Here is a 15,508-nt window from a genome sequence, read left to right as displayed (position 1 = left end):
AACTGTATTTAGAAGTAAAATAGTGTTAAAAATATAATGTAAATTGTATATATATATATATATATATATATATATATATATATATATATATATATATATATATATATATATATATATATATATAAAGGAATCTGTTTATAAGAGCATCTAATAAAGGCTCGTGCTTTTCTGTCTTAAATGTTGTAAACGTAAAAACGGACAGATAATACACCATTCTCATCTTACATATAATTTAATTTCCTTTTGAGGTGACTATTTTCCCTCCTTTTTTTACAGACAAATATGTAAACGCACGGAAAATTATGTCTTTGAATGTTATTTTTACTGTAATATATCTGTAAGCGTCGTTGTATTCTATAATATATCTGTAAGCAAGTGAATTATCTGTCAAAACCCGTTTCAGTAGTATATTGGTTATTTGAATATTTTGTCGATGAATAAACAAAACGAACTATGTCCATGATACTTCTAATCTTTTTTTCAATTATGTTAACATAATTTGTCCCTTTCAAAACTCCGCGTGCCCAATTTGTGTATTTATTCTTAATGATTTTCTCCTACTGTCTTTAAACGTGACTCTATTTGAATAATACTTGTATGTCTTTCTTTCAAAAAAATGCACGATTGACCTAGCATGGCTCTGTTTGTCATAACGTAGATACGTACGGATTGATGGATATACAACACACAAATAAAAAACAATTACAACAAAAGATCTGAAACACATCATTTAATGGCGGCACTTAAAACTACATTACCTTTTGATATATCATGTGAAGACAAATGACTCCAAATATAGCTATTTTCCTTCTAGGCATTAAGAGTTAAGACTCAAAACTTTATAGACTGTCAAGATTATACTTGTATCTTTCAAACGTGATTTTACTCGTACCGATTACGTTGTTATTCCCGTTTTCGTGCATCATTAGTACAAACAAATTAAAATATGTTGCCCACACACAACTACAGGTCAACATCTTCTTATACTTTATTCCAATAACCTTAACTAAACGCTTCGTGTTACCTAGAAAACAGATTCCTTATATATATATATAACGTACTATTTTCCTTTAACATCACAAGATTATACATATTAGTAGTATAATCTTCATTCTGTAATAGCATAAAGTGAAAACATATGAAAATGTATAATTCACTAATAACAAGCATACGAAAGGAAAACTTAAACATAGTTTAAAATAAATTGGAAAGATCATATTTTAAGGTATGTTTATCTATCACTGTTGCTTTTGTTTGTCAAGTCAGAAAAATAATGAAATAAGCTAGATATTTTAATATTAACCCAGTTGCTGGTGTTAGACAAAGAAAACCTTTTCATTTATTGTCTCATCTTCCGACGATAATGATAATAGACAATTGTCATTTGTTCAACAGAAAATTTCGTATGTGTGTTATGGATAATCGCACTTGCCGTAGCATTCACTGGGACCATGTTTAAAAACCAGTTTCTCCTGGCAAAGAACTTCCCAGGGTCTCTTTTCTCTTGCATCACATTCAATGAAGAATCGTCCACCCAGTGGGTGGGGCCTCAAACACCTTCCTTCATATTCTTCACAAAAGTTACCTAAATGTGTTATAAATAGTACATATCATGAAATTATATTGCATTTGAGAGATATACAATATCCAATAATATCTTTATCATCATGTTACTTTCTTGCTGAGAAGCAGTGTTGTATTTTTCTTGCATAAGTTAAAGTATGAATTGATTGCATTCATTTAAACGCAGGTTATTCGATATATTATATTAGGGTTGAAATTATAATTGACATTTACAGCTATACATTTGAGCTTTTTTCAAGTACAAACTATGGAATCGAAAACATTTGTCTTAATAAACTATCGGTTTAAATACGTTTTTAAAAGCATCTTCTTGTTGTCTCTAGAGGGGAAAGTAACTATGCATAAATATCCTTTCTCGAAATAAAGAAATTTGGGTTTGAATGCAGATCAATTGAACGTTATTGGCAAATAATAAGATTGAAATTCATAAGCTGTAACCATTATAAATTAATAGGGCGAGAGCAATAATGCATGAAGGTTAGCAAATATTGCATACATCTATGGCTGGTCTTCAGAAACCATGAAATACAAAATTTATTTATAAGAAAGCTTTGAAGTAACTTTAATATAAATATATCATTCACGCACATGACTGACGCCTTCAAAAGTCATAACTTTAGAGATTATCTCTGCCTTTCACTGCCCGATAGATAAAAACAAACATTTTGACGACGGAATAATACATTAATATGATTCAGTTATTAAATGGATGTAAGACGTGCACAATCAAAAACAAAATTTTATAAAAGGTTGAAATCTTTATACCTACCTGGGATCACAAATACTTGTATTTCTTTTCGGAACGTGAGAAGCGTTTCATTGTAGTGTGTATAGTTGTATCCACAGTAGAAGGATGTACCGTTGAAGTCGCGTGATATATTAAACTCCGTCCATACCAAGGAGCATGCATAGCTCTCGTTGATGTTGTCAGTGCCCAATGCTATCTTTCTGCAATCGGTGGTTGTGTTCCTGTCACGTAAGGATATAAATATCTCTTGTTTATTGCAGCCAATGTTTTCTACGGTGCAATTCAAAGTTAAGTTGAATCCTTCGGCAAATCCACCACCAGAACCATGTTCTTGTACAATCATAGGAGCTTTAAGGAACGCTAGTTCTGTAGAAACATTAAATAAACCTCTACATTATATATCATATTTTACAATGCCTTGATTTCTCATCTCGTGTGATAATTTGAAACGTTATCTTCGAGCTGAAACGACTAACATGCACTATATATTTTTATTTTAGTAAAAAAAACAATTATTCTTTCTTGATTTTATTTACATCCCTAATACTAAGAAGCAAAGTTTATTTTGTTTGATTACATTACAGAGAGTCATAGTTTTATTTGCTAGTTATTCTTACTGCAATTAACTTATATGTTTACGATGGCATTAAAACATGATCCAGATGCTAATGTAAGTATATTTCAATTATATTTTAAAGGAACATCGTAAGCAAATTTGTTTGTTTGATTTCTTTGTATAAGTCTTTCGCGAAACTTGTTCATGTAGACAAACATCACAATTGATGAAAATGAATAAATAAATGTAAGCGAAAGCTATAAGAAAATACCGTCTACAGCAATGGAAATATTTCGTTGGATCGTTCCATATCTGCCTCTTGCCTCTATTCGGTAGAACCCACTGTCGATGCACTGCACTCTTGACCATCCAAATAACACCTTTAACACACCAGCATCTAAATATATTTCAGTGGTCAAGTAATCTCTGAATTTTGTTATCTTTGATTCTCCTTGCAACAATTGTTCTGACGTTGACTTAGAGGTATTGAGACTTTCTTGGAATATGCTGATGTTAAAAACATCTTCAGTTTCACCAATGCAAAGGCTGCATGTTTTTCTGGTCGAGTCTAGAAGGTTTATTTCCCACATCCTATTACATGATTCTATAAACCCTGGAATAAGAAACGATTACGGAGATTATTTATCTTTAATAATAGACAATTAGGTAAGTTGTGTTATCTACCGTTGGTAACGAACTCAGAAAGAAGAATTTTCAATGTTTATCAAAGTAATCATTTAGGCCTCATATATATATATATATATATATATATATATATATATATATATATATATATATATATATATATATATATATATATATATATATATGAAGAAATGCAATTCTAATATTTTACAGTGATATTATAATTTAGAAATTATTTGTGAAGACTTCATCAAAGGAGACATCGTACAATGTGCTAATTGTCTCTAACTTTTATGCGTTGAATCACAACCAAGGCTAACATGGTCATGACTTGTTTGCTTTAAAATGTACACTAATCAATGCCGTAATTCATGGCATCTCCATGCAAATATATCGCTCTTTGCAGCATTCGAAAAAGATATATGCTCACCATTTACATCCACCTGGATTGCAAAGATGTGTACTGCATGATCAACGTAAACTGTGGCGCTGTACATTCCACCGTCGGAGCAAAAGACCCGTTGGTTCGAAAGTTTGAAGTGAATAACACCTAAAGCAAACTCTGTCTTGGGCACTATTCTAGTGTTCGATCCATCTATGATGGAAACGGAATTTTCCAGGTCTTGAATGTAACTGGCATTGCCTGCACGTTGCCAATTCACATTCCATGTTGTATTACCGATACAGGCGGAGCAGTTTATCCACTCGGTCGTATTCCATTGCAGTAGGGCTGTTTGGGGACATGGTGTGTACGACGCTAAAATCAAATTCAAAGATATGCAAAGCATCTAAATTTACTTGATTATAGACATTATACAGTATTCATATGTGCGTTTATACTTTACTGCAATTAATGAAGTTTTATGAAATAGGTCATAATATTATTATGTATTATATAATTTATTTGTGGAAGTTTCTAAGTAATATAATTATATAATAAGTTAAATTATATACCGTTTGTATCGTTATCGATATACTAAATGAGAGGAACATAGTTTAAAACAAGAATTAACGGAGCCGTACATTTTGTCTCCCAGACTATAACGAGTAACAAACCTTTGAATCTTATTGATCAGTGACAAGCCTTCTGAGTTTGATTGGCAGGTTTGCTATTGTATCATTTTTACAAGCCCGACTTTTATAACCCTTTAATGTAAACATAATGCATACATTAAACGATTTGGTAGGAATATGCAATGAATATTGCGTCTGATAACACATCTGAGTTTTCTTTATATTGCCTAAATAAAATCACAGGGTTTGCAGAAAAGACATTACATTTTCCCAGATTGAAACAAAGACATTGATTAGTTTTGTTAATATCATGATAAATAACAAAAAGATGCATATTATTACCTGCAACTTCAATTACTATGGTCAAAACTAATCCACCAGAAATATTAATCGATATATATCCGTGATCATCGCAATGTGTGCCATCTATGTTAATCGCAATCGATATATATTCCTGTGATCCTGTAACCCTGGTTGATATTCGTCCTGAGTCAGTGCTTACGGAGTCTTGCTGATATACGTCATCCACTTGCAATAACCTTTTGTCTTGATTTAAAACTCTGGTTTTGTGTTGATCAACATCAAGGCTAGTGTAGTTGACAAGCCTGGGTAGGACACAGGTGATAGAAGCAGTTTCACCCAAGGAGAAAGTGTATTTCAAAGGGCAAGCAAACACTGAAGTTAAAGATGAAAGCGAAGGATGATGCAAATTTTAATGTCACATAACTTAATATCGATCAAAGCATAGTTATCAGAAAAATGAGTATAGTGAATAAAAGAAGAACAAATTTGCTGAGTGAAATGCAATTGTGCTGTATTCAAGCAGCTTTACTTATCAGTTAACGTAAAGCGTTAGATATGTCACTGTGTACCTCCTCCTCCAAAAAGAAATAAAAACTGAGACCTATGCATTAATAGGCAACAAGTACAAACTTAAGTGTGTGTTTTCCACTGAAAGGATAATGAGGTTGATAGTAATCGAAAATCATTACATACGTCTACAAATGCAAACAAGCTAATTACCAATTTTTTGTTAATAACTATTGTTTGCCATAGCTACTGAGATTGTTCCAGAAGTTATCCAGAATTTATCCAAAGTTGATATATAATATATTAATTGGCTGAAAAATTTAAGGAACCAATTTATACTTGATGTTCATTAGGATTTAATTATTCCGGCCTCTTTTTAAAACTGCGGATAATTGGTTTCCTCTAAATATATTAAACCTCTTAATACCGTAAAATGCCATGTATTGCTTGCTGTGATATGAATCTGATTGATATCAAGCAATATTCTTGTGTACTGGTTTAGATTAGTTTATATCGGCCATTGTAATACGCTGTTGAATTGTAGGAGGAACATCGCGTGGGATATTATTAATATTATGAATTAAATTTCAATGGTATGTCATAGGAAACTTACAATTAGGACACTCTGGGTCTGAAAAAACAAGATGAAGAAGAAGAAATAAAAATATTCAAAAATATCTGACCCAAATGTTGTGCTAATATTTCTTGTTTGCTATACTACTGAGATTGTTCCAGATACGATCTGAGTTAATATATAATACATTAATCGAGTGAAAAGCGCGATGAACCTATTTATACTTAATTTCCATTTGAACTTGAATTTAGTTATTAATAGGTTTTCTTACTTTAAGGACACACGGGAGTCTTTTTACAATTTCAAATTATTTGTCTCCTCTAAATATGATATTAAACCTCTTAATCCCGTAAGTTGCCATGCATTGTTTTCTGTGAGATGAATGTGACTGATATGAAGCAGTACTTTTGTGTACTGGTATATATTAGATTATATTGGCCATGGTAATACACTGTTGAATGGGAAGAAGACTATGATGTGGGATATTATTAATATTATGAATTAAATTTCAATGGTATTTTTATATGACACTTACGATTTGGACACTTTGAGCCTGAAAATAAGAAGAAAAGGAAGAAATAAATATGCAAAACTATCTGATTACCGTCCTAAAATATGAAACAGTTCTATATCCAATAAGTACGCAAAATACTGTTGGCATGAACATTTTAAATTAACATTTAGACAGAAACAAGTCGCGAAAATATTCTCCTAGAAAGCCTCAAAAGACGCGATACAGTGTTCAAAATAAATTACATTTGTTTAGGCCTGGGTTATGCTTAGAAACTATTGTGCCTTGACATATACGGATGAAAGAGATATATACACTGGATATCCCGTAACATACCTTTACAGGGCAGAATGCAAAACCATGACAGCAAAAATGCACAAAGCGAGAGAAGAAATAGGCCCACCAGGACAACTATGCTTATTTTCAACTGGACATTGGTCCTCTTCAAACCTTCATACTGTCCCTATGACAAGATTGTATCAGTAAAAAGGTAGAACTTTAAATGATTAAAAGGACTAGCGAAGAACAATAAATGCATGCATTATTTCAACATGAGACGAAATTATATTTACGTGTCTTCAGGTTTATATTTCTAAGGCATATTAAAGGCAGTTTTGAAGAAAATTGATTAAGATCTTATACAGTGTTTGAGAAAATTGATGAAGTTCTTAACGCAAAACATCTTTAAATAAACACATATTCATTTTATGCATTGTTTTATCGTCAGCTGATTACATATCTATATGTATTTAAAATTCCTAGGGTGATACCGTTACTAATACACGCCATATATACTATTCAGCGCTTGTTAAGGCGCACTTCAGCAATCTTTGTTACATTTTTCTGCATAAATTTTTCAAGCACATTTATTCACCTCCCGGATTATGTTAAGTCCATTCTGTCATTAGATAAATACTAATTGCATTTTACATCAGGCACAGACAAAATTAGATCCTTTAATGTCATTGAACCACGTCCGCTGCCGCACTCACATGTACTTCGTGACTATTTTGATATTCAATAACCGGGTTTAAGGCACTTATAAAACGCTATCCTGAATGTTTCATTTGCACTATGTAATAAAGGGTACTTACCTTTTGAACGCATATTACTACTTTTTTGGTGGGTAATGGCACATGATGTGGTTCACCCTAGAATGGTTTGAAAAAATAAAATATCTGGTCAAAGTAACATTGAAATTATGTCTGCTTTGTTGACATAATACTAATTCACATGCGTTGCAAATATATGTCAATCACAGAGAGACGTGAACCTAATTTAATATGTACATTTTCTCAAGATCAGTTTAATACCAACCATAATGATCTTCCACTTATTACAAATGAAAAGTCAGGGACAATAAATGTTTTCTTGCGTTATATTGTGCATACAGATAACAAAGATCAGCATCAGAATCAACATCGGCGCCAACAACAACGAACTAAAAGGCAATATACCCTGCAGCAATAGCTACAACAATCGACAGTATAAAAAGTCAAAGATTTATCACGTATTGTTCTTGCACCATCTGAAACGCTATGGCTAACAATAGTCTTAAAGAATCATCACGTCTGGAATTACTACTGCTAACATGTAAAGGATATCTGGAATCAACAAATGCGTGGCTCTACGCTAAAAGAGACAGAGACATACATTTCTCTAACAATCAATGATTAAAAAATATGGATCGAAAAGAAAATGTTACGAAGGGTTCTGGTAAAAAAACAGCTTCACACGTGAAGGAGAGAATAAAATCACACAATATATTTGGTGTGTGAGCGAAAATGACGTGGCTCAAAGCTAAATGTAGCTAATACACTCCCAGGGACATAAAGTTAGGTAGACTCTATCACCAGGTACACACTAGCAACGTGAATTTGAAAACAACAACTTGGAAGTCATGGATATAGGCAACAACTTGTGTTCATGGTTTGTTGCTTCCCATGAAGATTATAGGAAAAATAATTAAACGCTTTGATTATGGCGCACAAAAGAGGTACCTGGGAACATATGTTAGTGAAAGTGATGAAGAGTGCTCATTGATAATATCAACTCAGCACAACGAGGTCGAGGTCAGCAAGTTGAAAGCACATGTACAAAATAAAGATCAGTCACCGTTGCGTATTATTTGCAAAAGTACAAATGTGGGAGGCATTAATAAGATTCGTGCGTGCACAGGAGCTATTAAATACAGTTCAGAAAGCAAACGGTGAAGCTCTTATTCAAAGCTAGAGAAAGCATGAGAGAACAGTTCTTTCATCAACGAAAGAATACAGTAGATGAGATTGGACACAGTACCGATTGACAATGAAATTAATCTCTCCTTCGTCATAAATACATACGTATGAACGGACCGTAGTGTCGCCCATAAGTAACAAGAAACAGCAAAGTACAGTGAAGTGGCCAGGCATCCTCGAAAATTCATAAAGACTCAGAAAAAGGATGGAGGGGCAGTTTAGATCATTTTCTCTTTGACGTTAATTACTTATAAAATTAGGGACTACATGAAAGCGAAGGAATTCTCTCTTATCGGCAGAGAATACCTTTGCGGACGGTTCTTTAAATGCAAAGCAAAGAAAAGTGGCTAGCTCGCATCCAGAATGCACTACAAAAAGTAACATCAATTATCTGCGAAACAGACGAATACTAATAATAACAAATTTATGTAATTATGTAATTCCTATGAATGAATGCGTGTAGGAATTTAATGAATGGTCAATAGGAGACAACTGTGTTACCAAACATTTCTGAGTTCCTAAATATCGTAAAGATAACTTATCTTGCAAAATTCATATTTACTTGAATGGAGTTGTTTGGCTTCTCGTCAAAGAGCCTGAGGTAACCGTGTTCGTCGACAAGATATCCATTTGGATTAAACTGTATGGTTATTTCCTGTAGGGATAAAAATATCTTCAGCTAATTTGAGAAGTCCTAAAAATATGATTTACATCAAATAGTAAGTAACATCGTCGTCATATTTCTGGGAATACGAGACATCTAGTTGAAATTTAGGTAAAGTTAGATATACGGGGGTTGCACGATTTCCAAAAATGCCCTTTATAATGTCGCAAGACGTAGACGTCATCTATAATATGATTAAATTATCTTGTGCAATTCAAATGCTTTCATGGTGTATCGCAAGTTTCCAAGTAAATATATTGTTCTTACCGGGGACTCCTTACGAAAAACATATCTTATAATGTTTTAAAATTGGCACTAAATCCTACAAAACAAAAAAGATACATATTAGCCATTACAAACAACTTTACTTGCAACCTGATTTAACTTGGAGTGTTCCGTAAATTAGTCTATAAGAATCACAAGGTAAATCCACACTTGTACTCACATTTTCATTTGGTACACATGTTACGTATCCATCATCAACCTGATATAATACAAATATATTTTAGTAATAATCCTTTATTTAGCTACATTACTCTGGACAGAGACATATACATTTAGGCACCACGTTCATCATAACGTATCTGATATATAAAAAAATAGAAGTAACACAATATGCAACTACCCTAATCCAATTTAAATAACGTAAGAAAGCTGTATTAGTTATAATCAACATGTTGCCACCTTGCAAAAAGGAATGCACCAAGCATGTCTTTATTCAAAACTATTCCGTCACAGCTGAATTTTATTTACTCTATGCTTCAGTGACTCGTATGCTCGCATGTTTAAATGAAAGCATAGCAGGTTACTGTATGTAGAAACAATAAGAAAGTGTAGCAATATACTAATTGTATTCTCTTCATGTTTCGCAGTGAATAAACTTCACCAGCTCATACTTCGATCAGTACGAAACTAAAATATAATTACTAGTACCAGTTTCAGAAATAATTTGTTCACCATGTTCCGTCACACCAATTGAAATATAAGTACATTCCACTCTTTTAACAGTTGCATATTATTATAGTTCATATTCCGCCTAGATAAACATTCGCCTCTTTATTAACGTTTGTACATATGTCGCTTTTTGTATTGTAAAATATAAAGTCCCATATGTTGTATATTTATCTTTCATGATCATCTACTTAGGAAACTGTTGTTATAAAACAAATATTGAACAAATGAAACTACATGCATTAAAGACCAAAAAAAAAATAAATGATAATACTGTATTATCTACCATTTTTGAAATAGTATATGATGCGTACTGGACGCTTAGAGGAAATGTTTCGTATTTGCGAATTGTAAACATCACGTTATATAAACAAAATCACGTACATCTGGATAAAGTTCATTAAAAAGAAATATTCTAGGACTTTTATATCTCGAGATGATAGTTTCCAAGCTAAACGACAAGATTTGGTAGTAGCAATGACTTTGGTCTTGTTAACCACTTTCATCCCTAAAAGACTGAACAGATTAAGAAATATGACAGGCTCCATAAATATTTAAAAGTTTCAATACTTACTTTTTGTATGTGGCAAGCCTCCAAATACCCACTAGATGCATTCTTTTGAGAAAAAAGGAGACAACAATGACATTGGTACTGTCCATATCATAAACATATCTAGTATTTTTAATGATCTGTTGGAAACGTCTAGGCCGTTGAATTAGCTGAATTTGAATTTGTAGTACGTTACATTACTTGCTATCAAGGGAACATCTTTTGCCATTTAATAGTATACATATGAAATACACTTGAATGCTATAAAAGAGGTTATTTTGGTCGAAGACGACTAATAATTTTCAAATGTGAACATTTAGGAATATATTTATACTTTGCACGGTGCGGGATAGGTTAATAATTAATGTCCTAAAATAATAGATTTAATTATCTTGTCGATGTTTCGCCGAATAAATTGAAACTCCAGGAGAGCGCATGATTTTCTTTTGTGACGTTATACAGTGATCAGTTTTCATGGTATTATAACTGTTCTCTTTTTTGCAATAATTACTTATTACACTTTTACAGCGTAATATTCCAGCTTTTGGCATTTGGTCATGCAATATCCATTAAAAAAGTTAGCAAAAACCTCTCCTCTCCATCACAGTTCTTAACTTGATAAGATCCTTATGAGATGAAGACATATAAAGGTTCGTGTTTCTATCACTAATGTCCAATGCCTCTAGCGTAAGCATGCGTAGTTCAGATTCATTATGGCTTAAAGCGTATTCCATAACATTACACTTTACACGTGAGTGAGCGAACAGTTTGACCGAAACCCAAACTAAAACAACTTAAGACTAGGATAAAACAAACAGATGGCAAGTCTGATATCTAGTCTAATGGTTCAATAGATCACTAATTCATACAGCATTTCAAACCAGTATGCTTCATCAGGCACATGACCACGGTTTAATCAAACACAAGTTTGTTTAAAAAAGTTGTAACTTCCCTCCAATTTGAAATTCTTGAAATGGTTGAGGAACTAGTGGACTGTTTAACATTCAGTTTCAGTAAAGTATATGCAATAAATTCATCCAGATAAAGTTCCTATTAAACAACATAGCTTGAAAACATCATGTCGTTAGCAACGTCTGACCCCCCCCCGCCCCTTTGTTATTTTATGCGTAATAGATTTCAAAGAGAAAGAAACTAAAACAAGGAAAGACTATCTGCTTAGGATGCAGCCTACCTATCAGGCAATGAAAAGTCGATGTGATATATTACTAACAAAGACATTTTTATTGGCGATCGTAATATTTGTCTAACAATTGTTGTACATTCTCACATATTACAGAGCAATTATCAATTTTAAACAATTACACTTTCAAGAACGTTATGACATATTATTATGCATTTACCTTGCCACAGTGAAAATTCATATATATATATATATATATATAATACAGTCTAACAATAATCATCATGTTTAGGCATAAAACAAAGTAATGAATATTAACGAAGTTCATTCTGAAGCAGTGCTGCTTATTTTAGAAACATGATTTATGCATCCTCCTAATAATAATAATAATAATAATAATAATAATAATAATAATAATAATAATATTTGAACACCATTTCAAAGACACGAAGTGAAGAAAAATCTGTATTTGAGAGACAATATGTATTAAAAAAGTAAAAAGTAAACCTAGGGTCTAAAAGTATCATTGTACATATAAAGAAACTTGAGATTGTAGAAGATACGTCATCATTTAAAGATGTAACATGCTAGTTCAGACAGCATTCTTGTTACATTTTATTGCAAGCGCTAGTCATATTCCTTCTATGTAAAGTCAAAGAGCTCCATTCATAGAATGTTTAAAAAGTCATGGGTTTTATCTAATATGATGGCTGAACTTTTGCAAGACATAATAACATTCGTCTTTGATTATCTAGTATTTGCTCAATATTATGCATAGGTATGGCGACAAACGACATATTTCCCTTCCATCATACAATTATAATATGTTGACAAGAGTAATTTATCGCTTCTAAAGTGTACAAAATGTATGAAGAACATAAATTATTCTTAAAATGCTATGGTATGTGCAGTAATTCATTTGTTAATATTTCCTTTTTTTCTTCCTTAATACGAACAACGGACAAGCATGTACATCCATGTTATACAAGAATGTTCTATAAAATGTGCAGCTCTCTGCATTGAGACAATAAATTTAAGATACAGTAATGTTTTTACCAACACAAATATGCGTTGTTTTCAACTTACGTCTATGGAATCCATGTTACGATATCGCACATTGTTTGCCTTGGTGAAATTGTTTCGATGTTTGTAATCTTAGAACAACGTCAGCAGATTTCACAGGGTCTGTAATTATAGGAGAGATTACTAATATGTACTGTTTTACAATAGTACACACACAATAGATGGAGAAATATTTTCTCGTTGTATCACTATGCAACTACCTTTTTGGCGTAATCATTCATACGAATATTTATCATGTATATTACCCATGAGAAATATCTACACAATCATGCATGGAGTGCGTAAAGTTGCATCAGCCTGGTAAGTTTTCATTACCGTTTGCACTAGACACATGCACAGTAATCATAGATTACTGCATTTGTATGGGAAAATATGAACGAACATTTCTAAGATATACCGCAGAACATTATGAGTGCAGTATAGTTCCAAAAAAACGAGCTCATATTTTCCTAGTAACCATTTTATTATATCCTCATTTTCCGTTTCTGCATAATGCAGAATAACGCAAATAAAACACTCCAAGAAACAAATTATTATATTTGCTGATCGATTCTAAAGCCAATACACAAAATCAGTGAAACAAATACACAACAGCATTATTCATGCCCACTAAGCCTTGAGCAACGATCGCCTTTGAACTTGACAGTTCCGGTGGCCGAATGGTTTAAGCGAGCGCCCCGTATGTAGGAGGTTGCGGGTTCTAAACCCGGTAAAGTCATACTAAAGAGGTATAAAAGTGGCACTAGCAGCTGCTTCGCAAGGCGATCAGCATTAAGAGGTTAGTGTTAGGACTGGTCGGCCTGGTGTCAGGATAATGTGACTGGGTGGGACATCATGCTACATGTCTGCGGTATGATGCTGCAGTGTTAGACATCACCATAAACTGCCACTCTACAGACATCGTAGCGATATGATTGAAAACATGTTAAAGCTACGTTCAAAATCCAAATCAAGCACATACTCCTTTGAACTTGATAGTGAACTGTGTGCTAAGTCATTCTTTAAAAAAATCTTATTTTAGTCTTCTTGAAATTTGCAATTTAGTCGTTTTGCCATATTATCACGCAGGGGTTGGTCTTAAGCAAGTCTTAACCACCTATCTATCTATCTATATATCTGTCTGTCTGTCTGTCTGTCTGTATGTCTGTCTATCTATCTATCTATCTATCTATCTGTCCATCCATCCATCCATCCATCTATATATCTATATATGTGTCTATATGTCTGTCTATCTATCTATCAATTAGAAGCATACTTAACTTTTTAAATCCTCATGGTAGATCCAGTTAACATCATGAAATCATTATATATCGAATAATGCATTCCTTTCATGAAGCAACACGTCTCGTTAGTTTCAATACCTGAGCTCTTAATGTAGGACTTTCAATCTATGTTCAAACATGTAACTAGAACCCAACCCAGTAACGTTGTTTTTCATGCTGCGTTAAATTTAGCTTTGAACTGTCGTTACTTGAATGAATAATTACGTTTATGAAGGAAGTTAAAAACTTTGTCAGTTAATCTTTGAGTAAACTGCAACATGATCTCTTTCCTTTGAAGGATCAATGGTTGGGGCGAACATCGTATTATTTTGAATCGGTATGATCATCGTAAGGTCACGATAGAGTTATAGATCCATGAACCAAAGATAATTTATATATATTTTCTACTATATGTACTATTATTTCAATGACAGTGGTATGGAAAACGCATAGCAGATGCACACATTCTATTTATTTATGTCTGTTAGAACGAGATTTATATCGGATACATACATTGAAAATCTCATCAAAAAGTCTCAAAGATGAATGTTTTATTTTATTGAAAGATAAATACCAAAGTATATACATAACCTTTTTAAAAAAGAGAATAATTGACAGAATGCCAGGCTTACAAAATACATATTATGAAACAGATCATCCCTAACAGAAAAGCAGAATCAAGCGATTTATAAGAGGGAATTATATACTAATTTATTATACGAAACTCATATGAAGTTTATTTTGAACGAGCGTTAGAAATACTAATCTCTTTAAAGATTATTAGTAATAGGGTGTTGATATGATTTATAATATATAAATAAGTTGACTAAGAAGGAAGAAACAAAATATTTGACAGAAAGGAAGAGAAATAAAAAATACAAAAGCCTTGTCATGAATATGCGAGTAGGCGTTTTCCATTATTTTGTTCCCTTTCGACCTGTCCTTGCCTCAGACCTCCCCATGTCAATTTAGCGTTGCCTGTTGATTACTTTTAATTTTGTCCGTGAGGATAAAAGCATGCCATACACTCTTGACATGAGTAAGTGAGCCAGTCATGGGTGTCGAGTCTACTCCAGATGTCAGTGCCCCAAAGGGTTTCTAGAAAGTGCGAAACCCCAGCTTTTGACCCTACACTGTAACGATTGTAGAAATAAATCCAGCAGAGTGTATTTATTCAG

General features: G+C 32.8%; 1 protein-coding gene across 3 annotated transcripts; it reads right to left on the bottom strand.

Annotated features, from left to right (window-relative positions):
• Positions 1 to 715: 715 nt before the first annotated feature.
• On the bottom strand, positions 716 to 14,727 carry LOC149799810 (uncharacterized). 3 transcript variants are annotated; one of them, XM_089959224.1, is made up of 14 exons: positions 14,329 to 14,696; positions 13,072 to 13,170; positions 10,869 to 10,910; positions 9,789 to 9,827; positions 9,242 to 9,334; positions 7,537 to 7,593; positions 6,779 to 6,905; positions 6,467 to 6,484; positions 5,971 to 5,988; positions 4,890 to 5,222; positions 3,964 to 4,290; positions 3,160 to 3,501; positions 2,354 to 2,698; positions 716 to 1,585 (listed from the first exon to the last, which is right to left on the bottom strand). In XM_089959224.1, the coding sequence occupies exons 2-14, from the start codon at positions 13,084 to 13,086 to the stop codon at positions 1,413 to 1,415; spliced, it is 1,929 nt and encodes a 642-aa protein (XP_089815350.1). In that variant the 5' UTR covers positions 13,087 to 13,170; positions 14,329 to 14,696; the 3' UTR covers positions 716 to 1,412. The 3 variants fall into 3 exon arrangements, with proteins under 3 accessions (XP_089815350.1, XP_089815351.1, XP_089815352.1); XM_089959226.1 differs by lacking the exon at positions 716 to 1,585 and having other exon boundaries at positions 2,392 to 2,553; positions 14,329 to 14,727; XM_089959225.1 differs by lacking the exons at positions 6,779 to 6,905; positions 9,789 to 9,827; positions 10,869 to 10,910; positions 13,072 to 13,170; positions 14,329 to 14,696.
• Between the last annotated feature and the right edge of the window lie 781 nt (positions 14,728 to 15,508).

Source organism: Sinohyriopsis cumingii, chromosome 5, assembly GCF_028554795.1.
Source record: "Sinohyriopsis cumingii isolate HCF-2022 chromosome 5, ASM2855479v2, whole genome shotgun sequence".
In the NCBI taxonomy this organism is placed as follows: domain Eukaryota; kingdom Metazoa; phylum Mollusca; class Bivalvia; order Unionida; family Unionidae; genus Sinohyriopsis; species Sinohyriopsis cumingii.
The sequence above is the reverse complement of the archived record's forward strand: the minus strand, read 5'-3'. Positions and strand labels throughout refer to the sequence as shown.